Source organism: Manacus vitellinus, unplaced genomic scaffold (assembly GCF_001715985.3).
Source record: "Manacus vitellinus isolate BGI_N305 unplaced genomic scaffold, ASM171598v3 scaffold_10_pilon, whole genome shotgun sequence".
NCBI lineage: Eukaryota > Metazoa > Chordata > Aves > Passeriformes > Pipridae > Manacus > Manacus vitellinus.
The window spans coordinates 2,589,008-2,603,416 of record NW_021938838.1 but is presented as its reverse complement, the minus strand read 5'-3'; the positions used below and the strand labels follow the sequence as shown (position 1 = coordinate 2,603,416).

The window sequence follows — 14,409 nt, the reverse complement described above, 5'->3', positions numbered from 1 at the left end:
ACCCATCCAGTGATGAACTGGTCCCAGCTGTTCTAAATAGGACAGAAGAGCAGGTGTCTGAGGTGGACATGATTCCATGAAATGCTCCTTTCCTTTCTGATACCCAGCTGAGGGGATGCACTGTTAGCATGTGTGTCTCTACACTGTTGCAGAATTGGTTTTGCATTAGTTATTTATTGGTTATTATTCATTGGTTTTGCATTAGTTGTCTGCAGAGCAGTTTTTTTCAGAATAAAGAAGGTTTTGAAGGCAGGCCTTTAGTGCAGCCACCAGTGACTCGGTGTCTCACTGATGCAGTGGTGGGAGGAGGTCAGGAAAGCAAAGCCTCTTGTGCCAAATTGTTGACTTCACAACAGAGTAATATTGTCAGTCTGGTCTTATTTTTCTTTCTTCTTGGCTTTCAGGAGCAGATAGTCCAACCTGTAGCAATGGAGTCATGTCCACAAAAAGCAAACAGAGTCACAGTAAATACCCAGCACTGAGTTCATCATCTTCATCTTCCTCGTCCTCTTCCCCCTCATCTGTGAACTACTCTGAGTCCAATTCTACAGATTCTACCAAATCTCAGCAGCACAGTAGTACGAGTAATCAAGAAACCAGGTATTTTTTTTTTCCTCTGGAGACACCTGAGTGAGAGTGGGATGGTGGGAAAGGGCTCAGTGTGCTTTCTGAGGAGCTAGAAGGTCATCTGTCCTGCCCTTCTGAGCAATATTTGGTATCTACAAGGTCACTACAATTCCCAGCAGCCACAAACCTGTTCCAGTTTCCCTTCTGTGGCTCAGGCTTGGAGGCTTATCTCATAAGGAATATTATGATGCTCCTGTTCCAGACACCAAGCTGTCCCATTACACTGGTGCCATGGGTTTGTCTAGACACCCTAATCAGTAGTTATTCAGCAGTCTCAGCCAGCCTGCTGTCTTGAACATTTAAGTGTTCTGTACTGCACTCTCTGCAAGGACTGAGGGCTTAGCCAAGATTCCCCTCCTGTGCAGTCTGTTAGTGTGTTATCTATTGTCTGGCTGCTGTTTGCTGTCCCAGGGATGAACACTTCCTGAAGGGAAAATGCAAAGCACTCTGCACCTGGAATTATGACAGGCACTTCCAGAACAGAAACCTGTTTCATAAATTGTATTCAGAAGCCTGCAACAATTTCTGCTACGCTGACTTAGACCATCTGGCTCCCTGTAGTCCAGCTGGCACCTTTCCTTCTCTGCTGGCCATTGCTGGGCACCATTTGGCACATGAGCTCTTAATTTCTTCCCTTTCTAATTTAGACATCTAACCTTTCTTCCCTCTTTTTACCTCAGTGACAGCGAGATGGAAATGGAGGCTGAGCATTATCCCAACGGAGTCCTGGAAAATTCATCCACCAGGATAATGAATGGCACCTACAAACATGAAGAGATCCTGCAGACGGATGAGTCCAGCATGGGTAGGGCCTCAGAGGCAGGAGGGGTAAAGGGAAATAAAAAGAGCTGGTATCAAGAGTTAAAACTGTGATTGGATAGTGGGGAGTAGAACATGTACTTTGGGCTTCTTTCCCCACTCAGTGAATGAAGTTCTCAAGGTACCTGTTTCATGGGGAAAATGAATCTGTCCTGGAACTAAAACTAGGTCTGGCTTTTCACAGTCTCACAGCAGTGCTGGCGATGTTGTGGAGCAGGGAAAGCAGTAGGAGTCAAAGGCTTGTTCAGTGTTGGTCATGAAATCCAGCTCAGAGCAGTCCTGGCAGAAGTGCCAGCTGGGAAGTTGAGCTGGGCTGTGCCTCAGCACGGCTGGTCAGCTGTGACTGTCCTGTTTGTGGGTGCTTTAGCCAGGAGGGAGAGGATGAATCTGCCACACTACCTCTGAAACTGGGGATTCCTCCAGTTGAAATGGGTCTTGTGGACACTAATACTGGGAAGCTGGTGGTGTTGGCATGTCTGACTGAAAGTTTTCTGAGTCCAGGATTTGTTAAACTGAGGGATTTCTGTGTATGTATTACACACATGAAAGGGTAACACAGCTGGAGTTGTAAACTCCTGGGATTTTATCAGGAGACTTGATTTCTAGGTAGTCCTGTGGCATTAAACCGAGCTCAAATCTTTCCTGTACTTATCAGGCACTGTGAAAAGCCCACTGCTGGCTGTTGTAGTGCAGGAATCACAGAAAGCTTCCACTGGGGTAAACTTAGAGCGGGGAGCAGCCACCTGCTCCAGAAGGGGAAGGAGTTTGTGGGTGTCATGACACAGAGCGGGCATTGGTGAGGAAGGAGAGATGACTGTTCCTTCTCCACTGCCCTTCCTCCAGAAGACAGCTGTCCCCAGAGGCAGCTCTGTGGAGGGAACCACGCTGCCACCGAGAGAATGATCCAGTTTGGGCGGGAGCTGCAGATCCTGAGCGAGCAGCTTTGCAGAGAATATGGGAAGAACACCGTGCACAAAAAGATGCTTCAGGTAAGCCTGGGCCTTGTGCTGCATTGCAGCAGTTCTCTGGGCCAGGAGTGGGGGTGTGGGTTCCCTTGCAGACCCTGGGTAGCCCCCACTTCTGCACCTGCTGAGGAAGAGGGGGCCTGCGTGGGGATCAGAGGTCAAACCATGAACGTAGAGCATCTACACCCAATTCTCAGCACAGGAGAGAACTACAGCTCCTGCCTGCCTTCCTGGAGCAACTGCATGCTCTTCTTCTCTCCAGGTGACACTCTACCTGCCTTCCTGTGCTGGCTCCCCTGCCAGGTGGAGGGGGCACCCTCTTTAACCCACTATCTTGATGGCCCAGTGTGGTCCTTTGCTGCCAAGAAGAAAAGGGCCATTTCTTTTCAGGAGGTAGGCACCTGTCACCGTGGTGATGGCAGGAGGTGCCCCAGCTGACGGACTTGGTGGTTCTCCTGTGTGTTTGCAGCCTTGCAGGACCTCACTGTGCCTCTCTGTTCTCTCACACAGGACGCCTTTAGCTTGTTAGCTTACTCAGACCCTTGGAACTGCCCCGTTGGCCAACAGCTGGACCCGATCCAGAGGGAACCTGTGTGTGCTGCTCTCAATAGTGCTATATTGGGTAAGATCTGGTTCCTGTGGGAGCTGTTCCCCCTGGACACACCTGCTCTCAAAGGCTGTCCTGTGGTGGGCAAGCCTGCAAGTGTTAGGGAAAGTTCAAAAATTCTTGTTTTCAGCTTTGGCCTCTCTTTCTGTTGCTGGGGACTGTCAGGGCAGTGATGCAGGAAGGGGGGTGGGAGGGAAGCCTGCAGAGAATGGATCCCCCTGAGAAACTCTTCTTTTGGCTCCCTTCCTTGCATCTTCCTCAGTGCTGCTTCCAAGGATGCTCTTTAGGATTTTCCTCCCCTGCTTACAGAAGAAACCAAGATCTCTTTGATGCATTTCCTGCCCCTCTTTCTTCATGTTCTGAACTCACCTGAATCGTTTTGCAGGCATTACCAGGGCACTTTTCCATGCTGTGTGGGTCGGCAGAATTGAGTCCTGGCATCACCCCACTTTCTGGGAGGGAATGCAGTTGCTCTGTTGCAGCACCTCATGAGTGAAGCTGTTTTCCATAGTGTTGGCTCTAAAGCAGAGGGGAGCCATAATTCCAGTTACCTTTGAGTTCATGCTGAACATGCAGAGTTAAATGCAGACAGGGTTTACCTTCCCTTCAAGCACTGCCTCTGTGTGTTCCCACCCTCTGCTATGGCTGCCAGATCCCAGAGAGCCTGACTCCCTGCAGGGCAGGCCCTGTTGCTCTTTCCCTTACAATCTTAACTGCACTGAGAGGGCCCTGCTCTGTGCAGAGATCTGGTTATAGCTTGGTTTTCTTCAGCTGTCAAGGCAGCTCCTCTTCTTCTGATAAGCTTTGCTCTTTGTGTCAGCAGGATGGTTGGATCCTGGTATGAGCAGTCTGTTGCCCTCCTCTGTGTCCTCAGAGCTGAACATTTATGCCTGTTCTTCCATTTTCCTTAGACAAGCACGTTCCGTGGCCCAACAGCTTGTTGTCATTTGCCCCCATCTTGAACCTGGTGTAGTAAATGCAATGGCCTGCCATGATGGAAGTCTTTGCTGCCCTCAGTGTCTTGCTGTCCCTTTACTGATCCTCCTGGCACCTTCAGCTCCAGAAAAACCCATGGTGGAGAAATAATGAGGTTATGGCCTGCCACCAGTCTGCAGCAAAGGGATTGATTCATTCTAGGCAGGGCCCTTGAACCTGTCACCAGATCATGCCCATGCTGTGTCACTGCCCAGGTAACTTTGCAGGACACTCCCCAGTCCATCCACAGCAGCCAGACACTGTCCACTGGACAGGTTCTCTGTCTTGGAAACCCATGCTGGGCTCCTATGCCTGGTCTGGCTCACTGTGCCCATGAGGATTTCCTAGGGGATCTGTGCCAGAAGGAGATTTAGAGATTGTCTTCTGGGGGAAGGAACAGCTGTTCTGACTGAGTAGAGGAACAGAAGTTACATGTTTTGGGAAGGAGAGTCCCTTCTCCTGGCAGTCAGCAGTTGTTTGTCAGTGCTTGAGGAGCGTGGACAAGTTGCCGATAACTGTCATCAGGGAAACATGAACGATGGTGTCTGGACATGCTTCATCACACAGGTCACAAGAAACCTTGTCCAGCTCAGCTGAGGGTTCCCTCGTGCTTGCACAGTGAACATGCACTTGTAAAGATGCAGAGACAAGTTTGTCCAGGGCTTGGGCTGCTGTGTAGCCTTGCACAAGTGTGAGAGGTGGAGAGCTCGCTCTCACTTGGTGCCAGTTTCTCCTGCCTTTCCTTATTCTTCCATGCTTCAGTCTCTCATGCTTTGAGGGTTTTCTGGCGGACAGCATCAGCAGGAGCTTCACTGCCTTTTTGTTGCTCTGACCCCCACAGCAACGCTCTCTCAAAGGCCCTGCTGAGCCGTGGGACATGTCATGGGTGGGGAGTATGTGGAGGAGCAGCAGCACAGAGCCGGCAGAACTCAAGGAGTAACTTCTCCCCAGAGCCAGCACCTCCTGCCAGGGATGCTGGGCTGGGTGCCCGGTGGGGACTGAGAGGGACCCGAGTGCGGGTGAGCCAGCACACAGCCGGGACACCTCTTCTAAACAGATTTCTTTCTTTGCCCCCACAGAATCTCAGAACCTGCCAAAGCAGCCCCCGCTGATGCTTGCCCTGGGCCAGGCCTCGGAGTGTTTGCGGCTCATGGCTCGTGTGGGCTTGGGCTCCTGCTCCTTTGCCAGAGTAGACGACTATTTGCACTAACACAGAGCAAGATGGAGTTGACATCGTTGAGTGCTGCCCTTCACCCTCTGTTGCTGCCACTCTGCACCACCACCTCGTTCGATAGCCTGACCTCCCTGCCACCGACACCCCCTCTAGCACACACAAACACTGCCTGTGAAAGGACTGAGTGAGTCCCCTCACTGTGTGGCTATTCCTGACCCCAGGAACGACCGGCAGATCTCACCTGTCTCCCTGCCACTGCTGCGGCTCCAGCAGCACTCAGTATTTCACTGGTTATTCTAATGTAGCGCCTTCTGATGTAGGGATTTCTCTTTGTTTTGATTTGAGTTGTTTCTCATGGTTCCACCGATATTTTATCTGGAGAGTTTTGCTGAGCTGGTTTATGCTGATTTACTGAGGAAGCTGATCAAGTTGGTGACAGCTTGTTCTTTTCTTCCCTCCTCCCTCCATCGTGCACATACAGCATCATCTTCTGTGCTAGTTATCTGAACTCTTCTCACAGTGGCAGTTCAGAGGGATTTTTTTTTTTATTTTATTTTATTTGAATCATGTTTATTAAAAAGGTCTCTTCCACCTCCACAAAGTCATTGATGTATTTATTGCCCACAGACTCGGTCCCAGACATACACATCGTACAACCCCGCAGGAGACCTGGTGAGGTAGGTCCTGTCATGCACTAATGGTGGGAGTTGGAGGAGCCTGGTCCTTCCTGGTGCCTCTCTTAAGAGCCCAAGGCTCTCGAATTTGGCTTTGTGAGTGGGAAGAGTAGAAGACTTGATGTTGCCTTGTGTTAGTGGTTGTGCTGTAGAAGTGTCTCACAACCCTGAGAAATAGTTAAATCCAGCTCTTCTGGCAGCTGGAGGGACAGGACTGGCGAATATGAAATCATCTGCCACTGCATGTGTAGAAGCAGGTTGTGTGAGCCTGCCAGAAACATCCATGGGTGCTGCCCCATTGGGCCAACAGTTTTTTGTTAACAAATCCTCCTTTATCTCCATGTAGGAGGGCTCTGGCACTAAGACTCAGTAATAACAGTATTTCCTGCCCCCATGTCCCCATAACACTGATCTAAACAAGCATTTCTGAATTTTGGAAGTGTCTTGAGAAGCCTGGGCTGAGCTGTGCTCACCCTCTCAGGTGGGACATGCTGACATCAGCTTGTGGGTTGGGGTCAGTACCAGCTTTGCCAGGCCTGGGCCATTCAGGAGAGAGCAGCAATGTTTCTTTAAGGAGATTACTAAGATAATTATTGAAGTTTCAGGCCCAAAGGAGACCAGCAAAGATCTGTGGGTGAGTAACCTCCAAGTAAGATGGACTGACGTGTCTGTGCTGTGGTGTCAGGCCCAGGGACTCAAGTGATACCAAGCATTTAAAGCACTTGTTTCTGTTTCTGAGTGTGTACTGTCACCTGGTGAGGCTGTGGGCAGCACCACCATGTGCTTTGCATCCTCTGCTGTACCATTTAGAGATGGCAGGTTCAGCCTGGCTGCGTGGCAGGAGTTGCAGTTCTGCACCAAATGAATTTTAGGTCAGTAGCTCTGGGGAGGACCCAGGGGAGCTCAAAATGAACGTGACTTTTACTGCTGTTCACCAATTTTTTATTTTTTTTTTGAAGGTTCAGTGAAAGATGAACAGGTTGGGATGAGGTTTGCCCTTAAAATGGAGGTTAGCCTGTGCCAGGAATTGAAGCAGCAAGAGAGCCTGTGTGCCACTGAGAAGGGAGAGTGGTGTGTGACCTCTGAGCTAGGCTGGGTTTGCAGCTGGCACGTGAGGTCTGAAATCCAGGCAGGGCAGGGGTCGGGTGTCCCCTGCACTGCAGAAGATGACTGTGGCAGGGAATGTGCAGATGGTGTTGGAGGTGGTTGGGAATGCTATCCCTACCTTTTGGTGAAGGTGTACAGTGTGTAGAGGCAGTGCTAGAGTCATGGTGGCCTAAGAAAACAGTCAGCTGGAGGTTTGGAGATGGAGGAGATATTTCTATCAGATTAACTTGTGTAGCTGAAAAAAGCAGAGGGAGCCCTGCCTACCACAGGCTTTTTCTAGGGAGACAGAGGCAGAGGGCTGCACTAAGCAGAAGGAATTTAACTTGGGAATCTGGGGCTTCTTGTCAATTCTGGGAGACACCTGATGTGCCTGAAAGCTCATCTGTTGATTTTCAGCTCTCCTCATTGGCCTGCAGATGGATATTGCCCCAGCCTGCAGTCCTTGCCTTGCTGCAAGTGCAGAGATAACTCGATGGACGGGCTTCCTTTCTGAAGCCTCTGATCCCAAACGTGCCAGGGCTGCCTGTCCCAGCCCACTGGGCCCCAGAGCCTGAGGCAGCTTGTGAACTTGGCCTGGTGAGTCTCTCCTGCAGGCTCTTCATTCCTTAGACCCAGGCTTAGGGCACACTGCTGGGCTGATTGTGGGTGCTGAGGCTGGAAAAACTCAGTACCTGGCTTTGCCTTTCATGTTTGGCAACATCCTCTGCTGTTGGTCCCTGTTTAGCTTGCAGCAGTCTGGCTGCAATCAGACTTCTCATCTTTGTAGCAACACTATCTCTTTCTGAGGTTTTTGGGTTCCTTCTCTTTGTGGTTTCTTTAAGCCAAGACTTTTCATCTTGTGTCATAGTAATGCCCCACTTGGTTTCCCAGCAAAGCTGTGCTGACTGTCCTAGAGCATCTTTTTTATTTTGGTTTCCCTTTCACTGTTAAAAAAAAAAAACCCCAAAACAAGAGATGTTCCTAGATATCTGGTTATTCTGGTGCCAGGAAATGCCTGATGGATGTTACTTGGATTTTTTTCATTTATTTCAAGTGATCTGGTGGTTTCACTACTGGTTTCTGCTTATTTTGCTCAGATTCTGACTAACGTGGCCATGACTCAGTACAAAGAAGATCAGCATTGTTTGCAGTGTCTGGTGGGGTGTAGGCCTTCACCTACCCCTCATTCCTAGGTGGGATTTCTGGCTTGCTTTTCCCAGGTTGTATTTCAAAGCCTGTTGCCTTTGAATCTCCCTGGCTGCTCTTTGATGGTTCATGTTGGCTGAACCAACTTGGTTTGGATTGTTGCAGTAATTTTAAAAAGCGGAACTAAAGTGAATTGGGGTCTTCAGCTTTGAAAATGGCTGTCCCCCTGAACAGAGGCTACTTGCAGTTCAAAAGTACTTCTATAAAAGCTGGGATTTGTTATTCCAAGTACCTCGAGCAACCTGGTCACTGCTCCCAGGAGAAACCTCTTCCAGCTCTGCTGTGGCTGCGCATTCGGAGGGTCTCAGCTCTCCCCTGATCAGTCCAGAGGCACCACCCAGAGTGATCTGTAGAGTGGCAAACACCATTTCTGTGCTCTGGGCACCAGCCACTCCACCAGCCTTCCTCAAACTCAGCACTGCAGTGAGGGCCTCTCAGAAGGATAACATTTCACAGGGACCTGGTGAAAACTTGTTTTCCAGGGTGGTGAACAGCAGCCCTGCACATCCTGGACTTTGGGTTTGAGCCCAATGCCCTGACTGTTAAGTGGCCTTTTGAGAACAACATTTTGGGAACTCCAGACCTGGAGCCTTGGTTGAAGTGTCCTTCAGGGGTTCTGTGGAGACGTCTTCATGGAGCTGAATTGCATCACCAGGCTTTTCTCCCTGTGGAGAAGGGTTCATGCTCTTCCCCCAGAGCAGCGAGAGAGAGCATCAAGAATGCACTGGAAGAACTTTGGAGTGAGGTGCACTGGAGTGTCTGGGATAAAGGTTTCTGGGAGGTGTATCCACCTCATACACATAGTAGTCTAGCCTGTGACCATCTTAGTGGCCTCTGCTGGATGCATTTGAGTTTGTAGACATCTCTCCTGTACCAGGGGAGCCAAATCTTGTTTCTCTTGGTTCGTGTTCCCCTTGGAACCATCTCGTTCCAGATGATTCTTCTGGATGTTCCATGAGCCTACCCTAGCAGGTATTTAACAAAAGCTAATTCAAGACTTAGAAGGTTGAATGAGGCCTCAGATGAGCCCTCCCATGAGTAGGGAGGTCTGTTTCCCCTGCATCCTTCAGTGTGCTCTCAGAGCCATCTTGTTTTGGGAAAACTTCTTGCTGCTACCAGCTCTCCCTTCTTGCTTGTCTGCCTCTCACAGTCCCAGTATTCTCCCAGCTGCATGACCACCAATAGTGGTATCTGCCTGCTGGGTGCTGTGGGAGCTGCTCCAAACCAGGGCCAGCTCTGTGGCTCGTGTCTGTGTCAAGCACAGGCATGGCAACACCAACTGCCCTTCCCAGGCTTGCTGTGCCACGCTGGCCTAAAGGGGCAGATCTGGGCACAACAGCCCCTTTTTGTCACCATACAGGATCCCATCAGCCTGCAGCTGGCCTGGCTGGAGCAATTCTGCTGTTTTTCTGGAGTCTGATTAGGAACTGAGCCCTTGTGTGCAGGGAGCAGAATGGAGAGGGACTCCCAAGTGAAGCACTGGACAATATGCAGCATCCAGCTGTTGAGGGGAGGTTGTCTGGTGGCTGCTCTCCCTCCCCTCCAGCCCCCTGTGAGTACCAGAGCTGGAACTCGTTGCCCTGGGACATATAAAAGATGTGTTGGTTATGGGTGCTACATCTTGTTGCTGTTTCCAGCATCCTGGTTGTCCTCACTGTGCTGCTGCCAACTGGGTTTGGACACTGGGAGATGGAGCTGTGACTGGTGTGGAAGATGGGCCCCTCCAGGAGTATCATTCCTCATAGTTACCTTTGCCTAGGATCTTTCCATATGCTTCCTTTTTCCTTCTGGTTTTTCACAGTCACATCTCAACCTGTCCTCACAAGCTGTGTCCTTGTTTGTCACGTTTTATTAAGGCATCTTTACCATTCTTTAAATAGCTTTGTTCTTGAGTCTCCCTTGAACAACTGGAGCAACCAGAGCTGCTGGAACTAGTTCTGGGGATTGAGTATATAATTTTCCACCTTGGGCATCAGGGATGATGAACCATCTCCTCCTTCAGCAAAGCAAACCAGGTTGGATTGCTGCTGTGCTTTGGTACCTGTCTGTGTTAATACATAGCAGCTGTTGTTTAGATGCAAGTTTCAGAGTTTCTTCTGCCCTTGTGGGGTTGATTGAGGAGGTGAACCTTGGCAGTCAGGCTGTAGAGCAGCCTGTAAATGCTGTGAAGCTGTGTGGGGCACCAGACAGGATTGGGAAGCTCTTCCCATGAAGAAGCAGAGTGCAGACTTGAACTGCCCCGTGGGCAGCAGATGGAGAGAGGGGTCCGTCATGCTTCAGTCCTGGGTGCAGTGAGGCCCCGTGGAGCTGGTCACAGCCTGAGAGAAGGAACACCTTTAAAAGGCCCTGGTCCACCCAGGAGTCCCCTTTGCAGAAGGAGCAACTTCCCACCCTGCCAGTGTGAGAGCAGCCTGAGTGGTGGGCTGGGGAGGCAGTAGGTCTGTTGTAGAGAGCTAGTGTTGGGTCTCCAGCTGTACACATCTGTCCTAAGGTGTTTCTGCAGAAAGACTTGGGAAGGACATGCCAGGAATGAGGGATGAGTGATGGAGGGAACTGCAGTCCAGCAGTTCTTACTCAAGAGACAGAGGTGGCTGTGAGTCTTGTTGCATTGGCTGCGTAGGGCAGAGCTGGAGAAGTGTTGCCTGGGAGCTGGGAGGAGCTACAGTAGATTCGAGAGGAAAGGGGAGCAGTTGAGAACCTGGAGGCCTCTTTTGTGGGCAGCACTGGCTGCTCTCCACCATCCTTCCTGCAGCAAGAGGTGGCAGGTGATGGATGGCTGGTCAGGGCATGTCTGTCCCTCTCCCCATGTCCCACAGAGCTCAGAGCCTGCAGCTTGAGCTGTAACAGTGCCCAACAAGCCAGGGCATCATCCAGACTTGAGGAGCACGTGTCCTGCTGGCCGTTTTCTTTCCAGGAGGGAGGCTTAACTCTCTCCTGCTTGCAGGAAGCCCTTGACTCCCATGAGGGATTTACACTCACATCACCACAGAAGGATTCCTGGAGGCCATGCAAACCTCTGCTCCTTGCTCCATATCCCCTGGCCAGGCAGACCCTGGTCACTCCATTTGGGTCGAGGCACTTGCTCAGACCTCTTTTGCTTGGGAGGACTTCAACTGCACCCTTCCTCCAGAAGGGAGCACAGAGGGATTTTTGCAGGCTGGGCTTCCACACTTGGCTCAAACTTGGAGAAAGGAGAAACAGCAGCAGCTCTGGGGATACTCCGGATTTTAAAGAAAATTCGAAAAATACAATTATGGTGAATTCCAGACCAAGGACTCTGCACAGGGCTTGGCTTGGGATTGTCTCTCGGTCCCGCCTGTGCACGCTCTTCACGGCTCTGCAGCTGGGGGAGGCAGGAGGAGGCTGCCAGCACCTGAAGCTCTGGCACGCAGAAGGGCAAGCCCCAGGACCTGCCCACCACGCAGTGAACTCCTCTCCTGCTGGTTGCTCAAAACTCAGGTATGAAATGCTCGGCTGGAGCACGGGGTGCAAGGTCTCTGCAGGTTTCCCACCAGCCCCGGAGGAGCGGGGGCAGGTCTCCCTGTGCCACTCCAGGCTTCTCATCGCCTTCGGAAGGGAGCTCCTCCTCTTTGGTACAACATTGGCTAAATGGACATTACACAAACTGTGCACATTGGTTCAGTCTAAGCTTAGTATTTGTGAATTAAGTTATCTGACGCTTCGCATGAAAACTTCGAAAAGGGGATTGGGGGGGGGGATTTTAACTGAGAAAAAGCCTATGAAAATATACTGGAAATATGGTAAAAAAATCGACATTCTGCTGTATATTGACAGAATTATTTTTATTAAAATACACATCCATGTGCAAGAGCCGGTGTGGAGCCGTGTGCTTTGTCAGTCTGTGCTGACAGCTCGTGTCCCTTCTGACAGGGGATGCACAATCCATGGGATGTTTGTCTCCCAGCATCAGATTCTTCTTCAGCTTCATCCCATGGTGCTTATGACCTGCGGGCAGAAACGTCACTGGGGATGTTTTTCCCGTGCCATTCGGTATCCTAGAAAATACAGCCCTGCCGTGTTCTGGGACAGAGCACGAAACACTGAGGAAGCTTTGGGCTGAGGATCAGTCTGTGGCACTTGCTACATTCCTTGCCTTCACCTTTCTGTGGTTTTCCCATGTGGATTTGCACCTCTCCCATGAGGTGATGGACCAGCAGCCTGGTGTGAGTGTCTGGGGTGCCATGCTGCTCCCACCCCTCCCCAGCCCTGCAGGGGGACAGGCAGCCAGGACACCTCCCTGCCCATCTCAAGGGGGTTGTGTCCTCACTCTCCCAGCACACTGGATATTGTTTCTTGTCTCTCTCAGATATTTTGCAGTGGCCACCAGCACATTTGGAAGCTGACAAGGTATTAAGGGTTTGGTAGATCAGTATCTTTTCCCGGAACCCTCCACTGCTGACCCCTTAATTCTGGAGCACCTGCAAAGCCTGTGGGGCTGTGAGCGTGCTCTGAGGATGTACAGCCTTACCTAGGGGCAAGGGTAACCTCACCTCCATGTCCTTGACCTGTGGGTCAAGACCTGGCTCTGCTATCACATTCCCAATGAAGCACACTGTGACCAGGCACGGTTTGCTCCCAGCCCAGAGAAACGTGTGCTTGTGGCAGAGGTTTTTTGAGTCACACCATCCCCTGGGCTTGTAGGATCTGCTCCTTGGGCTGGAAGAATCAGGAAAAATTCAGACAGCAACTTACAGCAATGAGTTTTTATTATAAATATTTGTTCCACTGGCACAGCCTGGCAGGGCAGGGGCAGCAGGAGGAGCTTGGTGGCCGGCTGGTCCATAATGTGGTGACACCTGATCCTGCCAGGATATGGGCTGGCTCCACCTGCAGTGGTGGTGCCACAGCAGCCTTTGGAGAAGGGCTGTGAGCACCGTCAGCACCCAGCAGGGACAGGAGGACTGGATGGGCAAGTGGGATGGTGGATGGAGTTCATTTTTTCTTTCGAAGCTTTTCCATGGCTTTCTCCACCCAGCGCTTCTTGGGGTCAGCACAGATCTTGGCACCTCTGGCAGCCACAATCCTGCAAGGAGAAGGTGAGGAAAAAGTGAAAATGTGAACTGTGAGCCATTCCCTTCTCATTCTCCCCTTCCCTTGTGCAGCCCCATCCTGGATGGAGGCTTGGAATCATCTCCAGCAGTCCATGGCCTCCTTGGGCTGATGGTGTGTGTCTGAGTCTTCCCAGACCACTGGTTTAAGCAGAAAGCACTAAAACCTATTTTTTCCCCCCTTTGCCCACCCTACTGAGCTACTTTCCTGCCACAGCCCCCTCCAGGCACATGCCCCTGGCTGGGACTGAGCCATCTGCAGGGTGGGATGGGAAGGAGGAGCTGCTCCAGCTCCCCACCGTGCCAGGGTGGGAAGCAATCCCTGGGATACTCACACAACTGCAGGCATAGGGCAGTCAATGGGGGTCTCATAGTAGCTCTGCACGTGTCGGACAGGTCTCTCTGCGTACTCAAAGCAGCATTCGATGGGTCTGAAGTGGGCTGGGAAGGGAAGAGAAGGGAGAGATGTTTTAAACGACCTTGGCAGCATTTTGCAGCTAATTGCATCGCCAGACAGTGACACCGCAGGATGTGGAACTGTGGAGCTTCTCAGCAGCTCCTGCAGGATCCCACAGCAGGGATTTGCTTCCCTTCGTGGCAGCAAGCACAGGACTGGGATGTGGACAATGGTGGGGAGGGGAACAGCACAGGACCCGGCACCCCACAGCCCGTGTTGCTGCAGCCACCAGAGTGCACGGTAAGGTCGGGCTGCTCGCTCTGGGGATGAAGTTTTGGGGGTTTCCAAGGCAGGGGCACAACTTGTGGGGTGTTTTAGGAGGCTCCAAACAGCTGAACGTGCTCCCCCCCCCTCCAACCACTTGCTCATCCAGCTGAGACCTGGGGAACAGCTGCCAGAGTCTCCCCAGGCTCCTGCAGCATCTCCCCAGGGCCGGCTTTGCTGAAACCACCCAGCACCTTCTCCATCCACCCCTGCATCCCTGATGTGCTGCCCTGCCCTGCCCTGACCAGGGGGTTGCTGCTCCTGCCAGCAGCACCATTCCCACTCCCTACTGGGCTTTCCTGCCCGACCTCCCCAGGGGGACATCCCCAGTGGGGACTCCGAGCCTGGACCTGCAGCAATGGCCCACGAGGTGCCTTACCTGTGGCACAGTGCAGGGAGAAGGTGAGGAGCAGGGTGAGCAGCAGGACTGTCCTTGCAGTGGCCATGGTGGCTGCCTGAGGGCTCTTCCTCTGTCCTCTGTGCTGC

The 14,409-nt window shown here is 51.6% G+C and overlaps 2 protein-coding genes across 5 annotated transcripts in view; one reads left to right on the top strand and one right to left on the bottom strand.

The window, feature by feature from the left end:
- Positions 1 to 11,964, top strand: part of RANBP10 (RAN binding protein 10) — a 65,381-nt gene extending 53,417 nt beyond the window's left edge. For all 4 annotated transcript variants that reach the window (XM_018083062.2, XM_018083074.2, XM_018083068.1 and 1 more), the window contains 5 exons: positions 405 to 600; positions 1,308 to 1,432; positions 2,290 to 2,435; positions 2,922 to 3,033; positions 5,073 to 11,964. In XM_018083062.2, the coding sequence (XP_017938551.1) occupies positions 405 to 600; positions 1,308 to 1,432; positions 2,290 to 2,435; positions 2,922 to 3,033; positions 5,073 to 5,203 (710 nt within the window). In that variant the 3' untranslated portion in view covers positions 5,204 to 11,964. The remainder of the gene's footprint in view (positions 1 to 404; positions 601 to 1,307; positions 1,433 to 2,289; positions 2,436 to 2,921; positions 3,034 to 5,072) is intronic.
- A 901-nt stretch (positions 11,965 to 12,865) lies between these two features.
- On the bottom strand, positions 12,866 to 14,409 carry LOC103757995 (C-C motif chemokine 3-like). The gene is made up of 3 exons (XM_008924200.2): positions 14,303 to 14,409; positions 13,538 to 13,643; positions 12,866 to 13,177 (listed from the first exon to the last, which is right to left on the bottom strand). The coding sequence occupies exons 1-3, from the start codon at positions 14,367 to 14,369 to the stop codon at positions 13,087 to 13,089; spliced, it is 264 nt and encodes an 87-aa protein (XP_008922448.1). The 5' UTR covers positions 14,370 to 14,409; the 3' UTR covers positions 12,866 to 13,086.

Excerpts from the sequence above, each read along its gene's own strand:
- LOC103757995 (XM_008924200.2), bottom strand. The coding sequence starts at position 14,369 with ATGGCCACTGCAAGGACAGTCCTGCTGCTCACCCTGCTCCTCACCTTC. Across the intron at positions 13,644-14,302 it reads CTCCCTGCACTGTGCCACAG|CCCACTTCAGACCCATCGAA; the intron begins GTAAGGCACCTC and ends TTCCCTTCCCAG. Across the intron at positions 13,178-13,537 it reads TGCCCTATGCCTGCAGTTGT|GATTGTGGCTGCCAGAGGTG; the intron begins GTGAGTATCCCA and ends TTCTCCTTGCAG.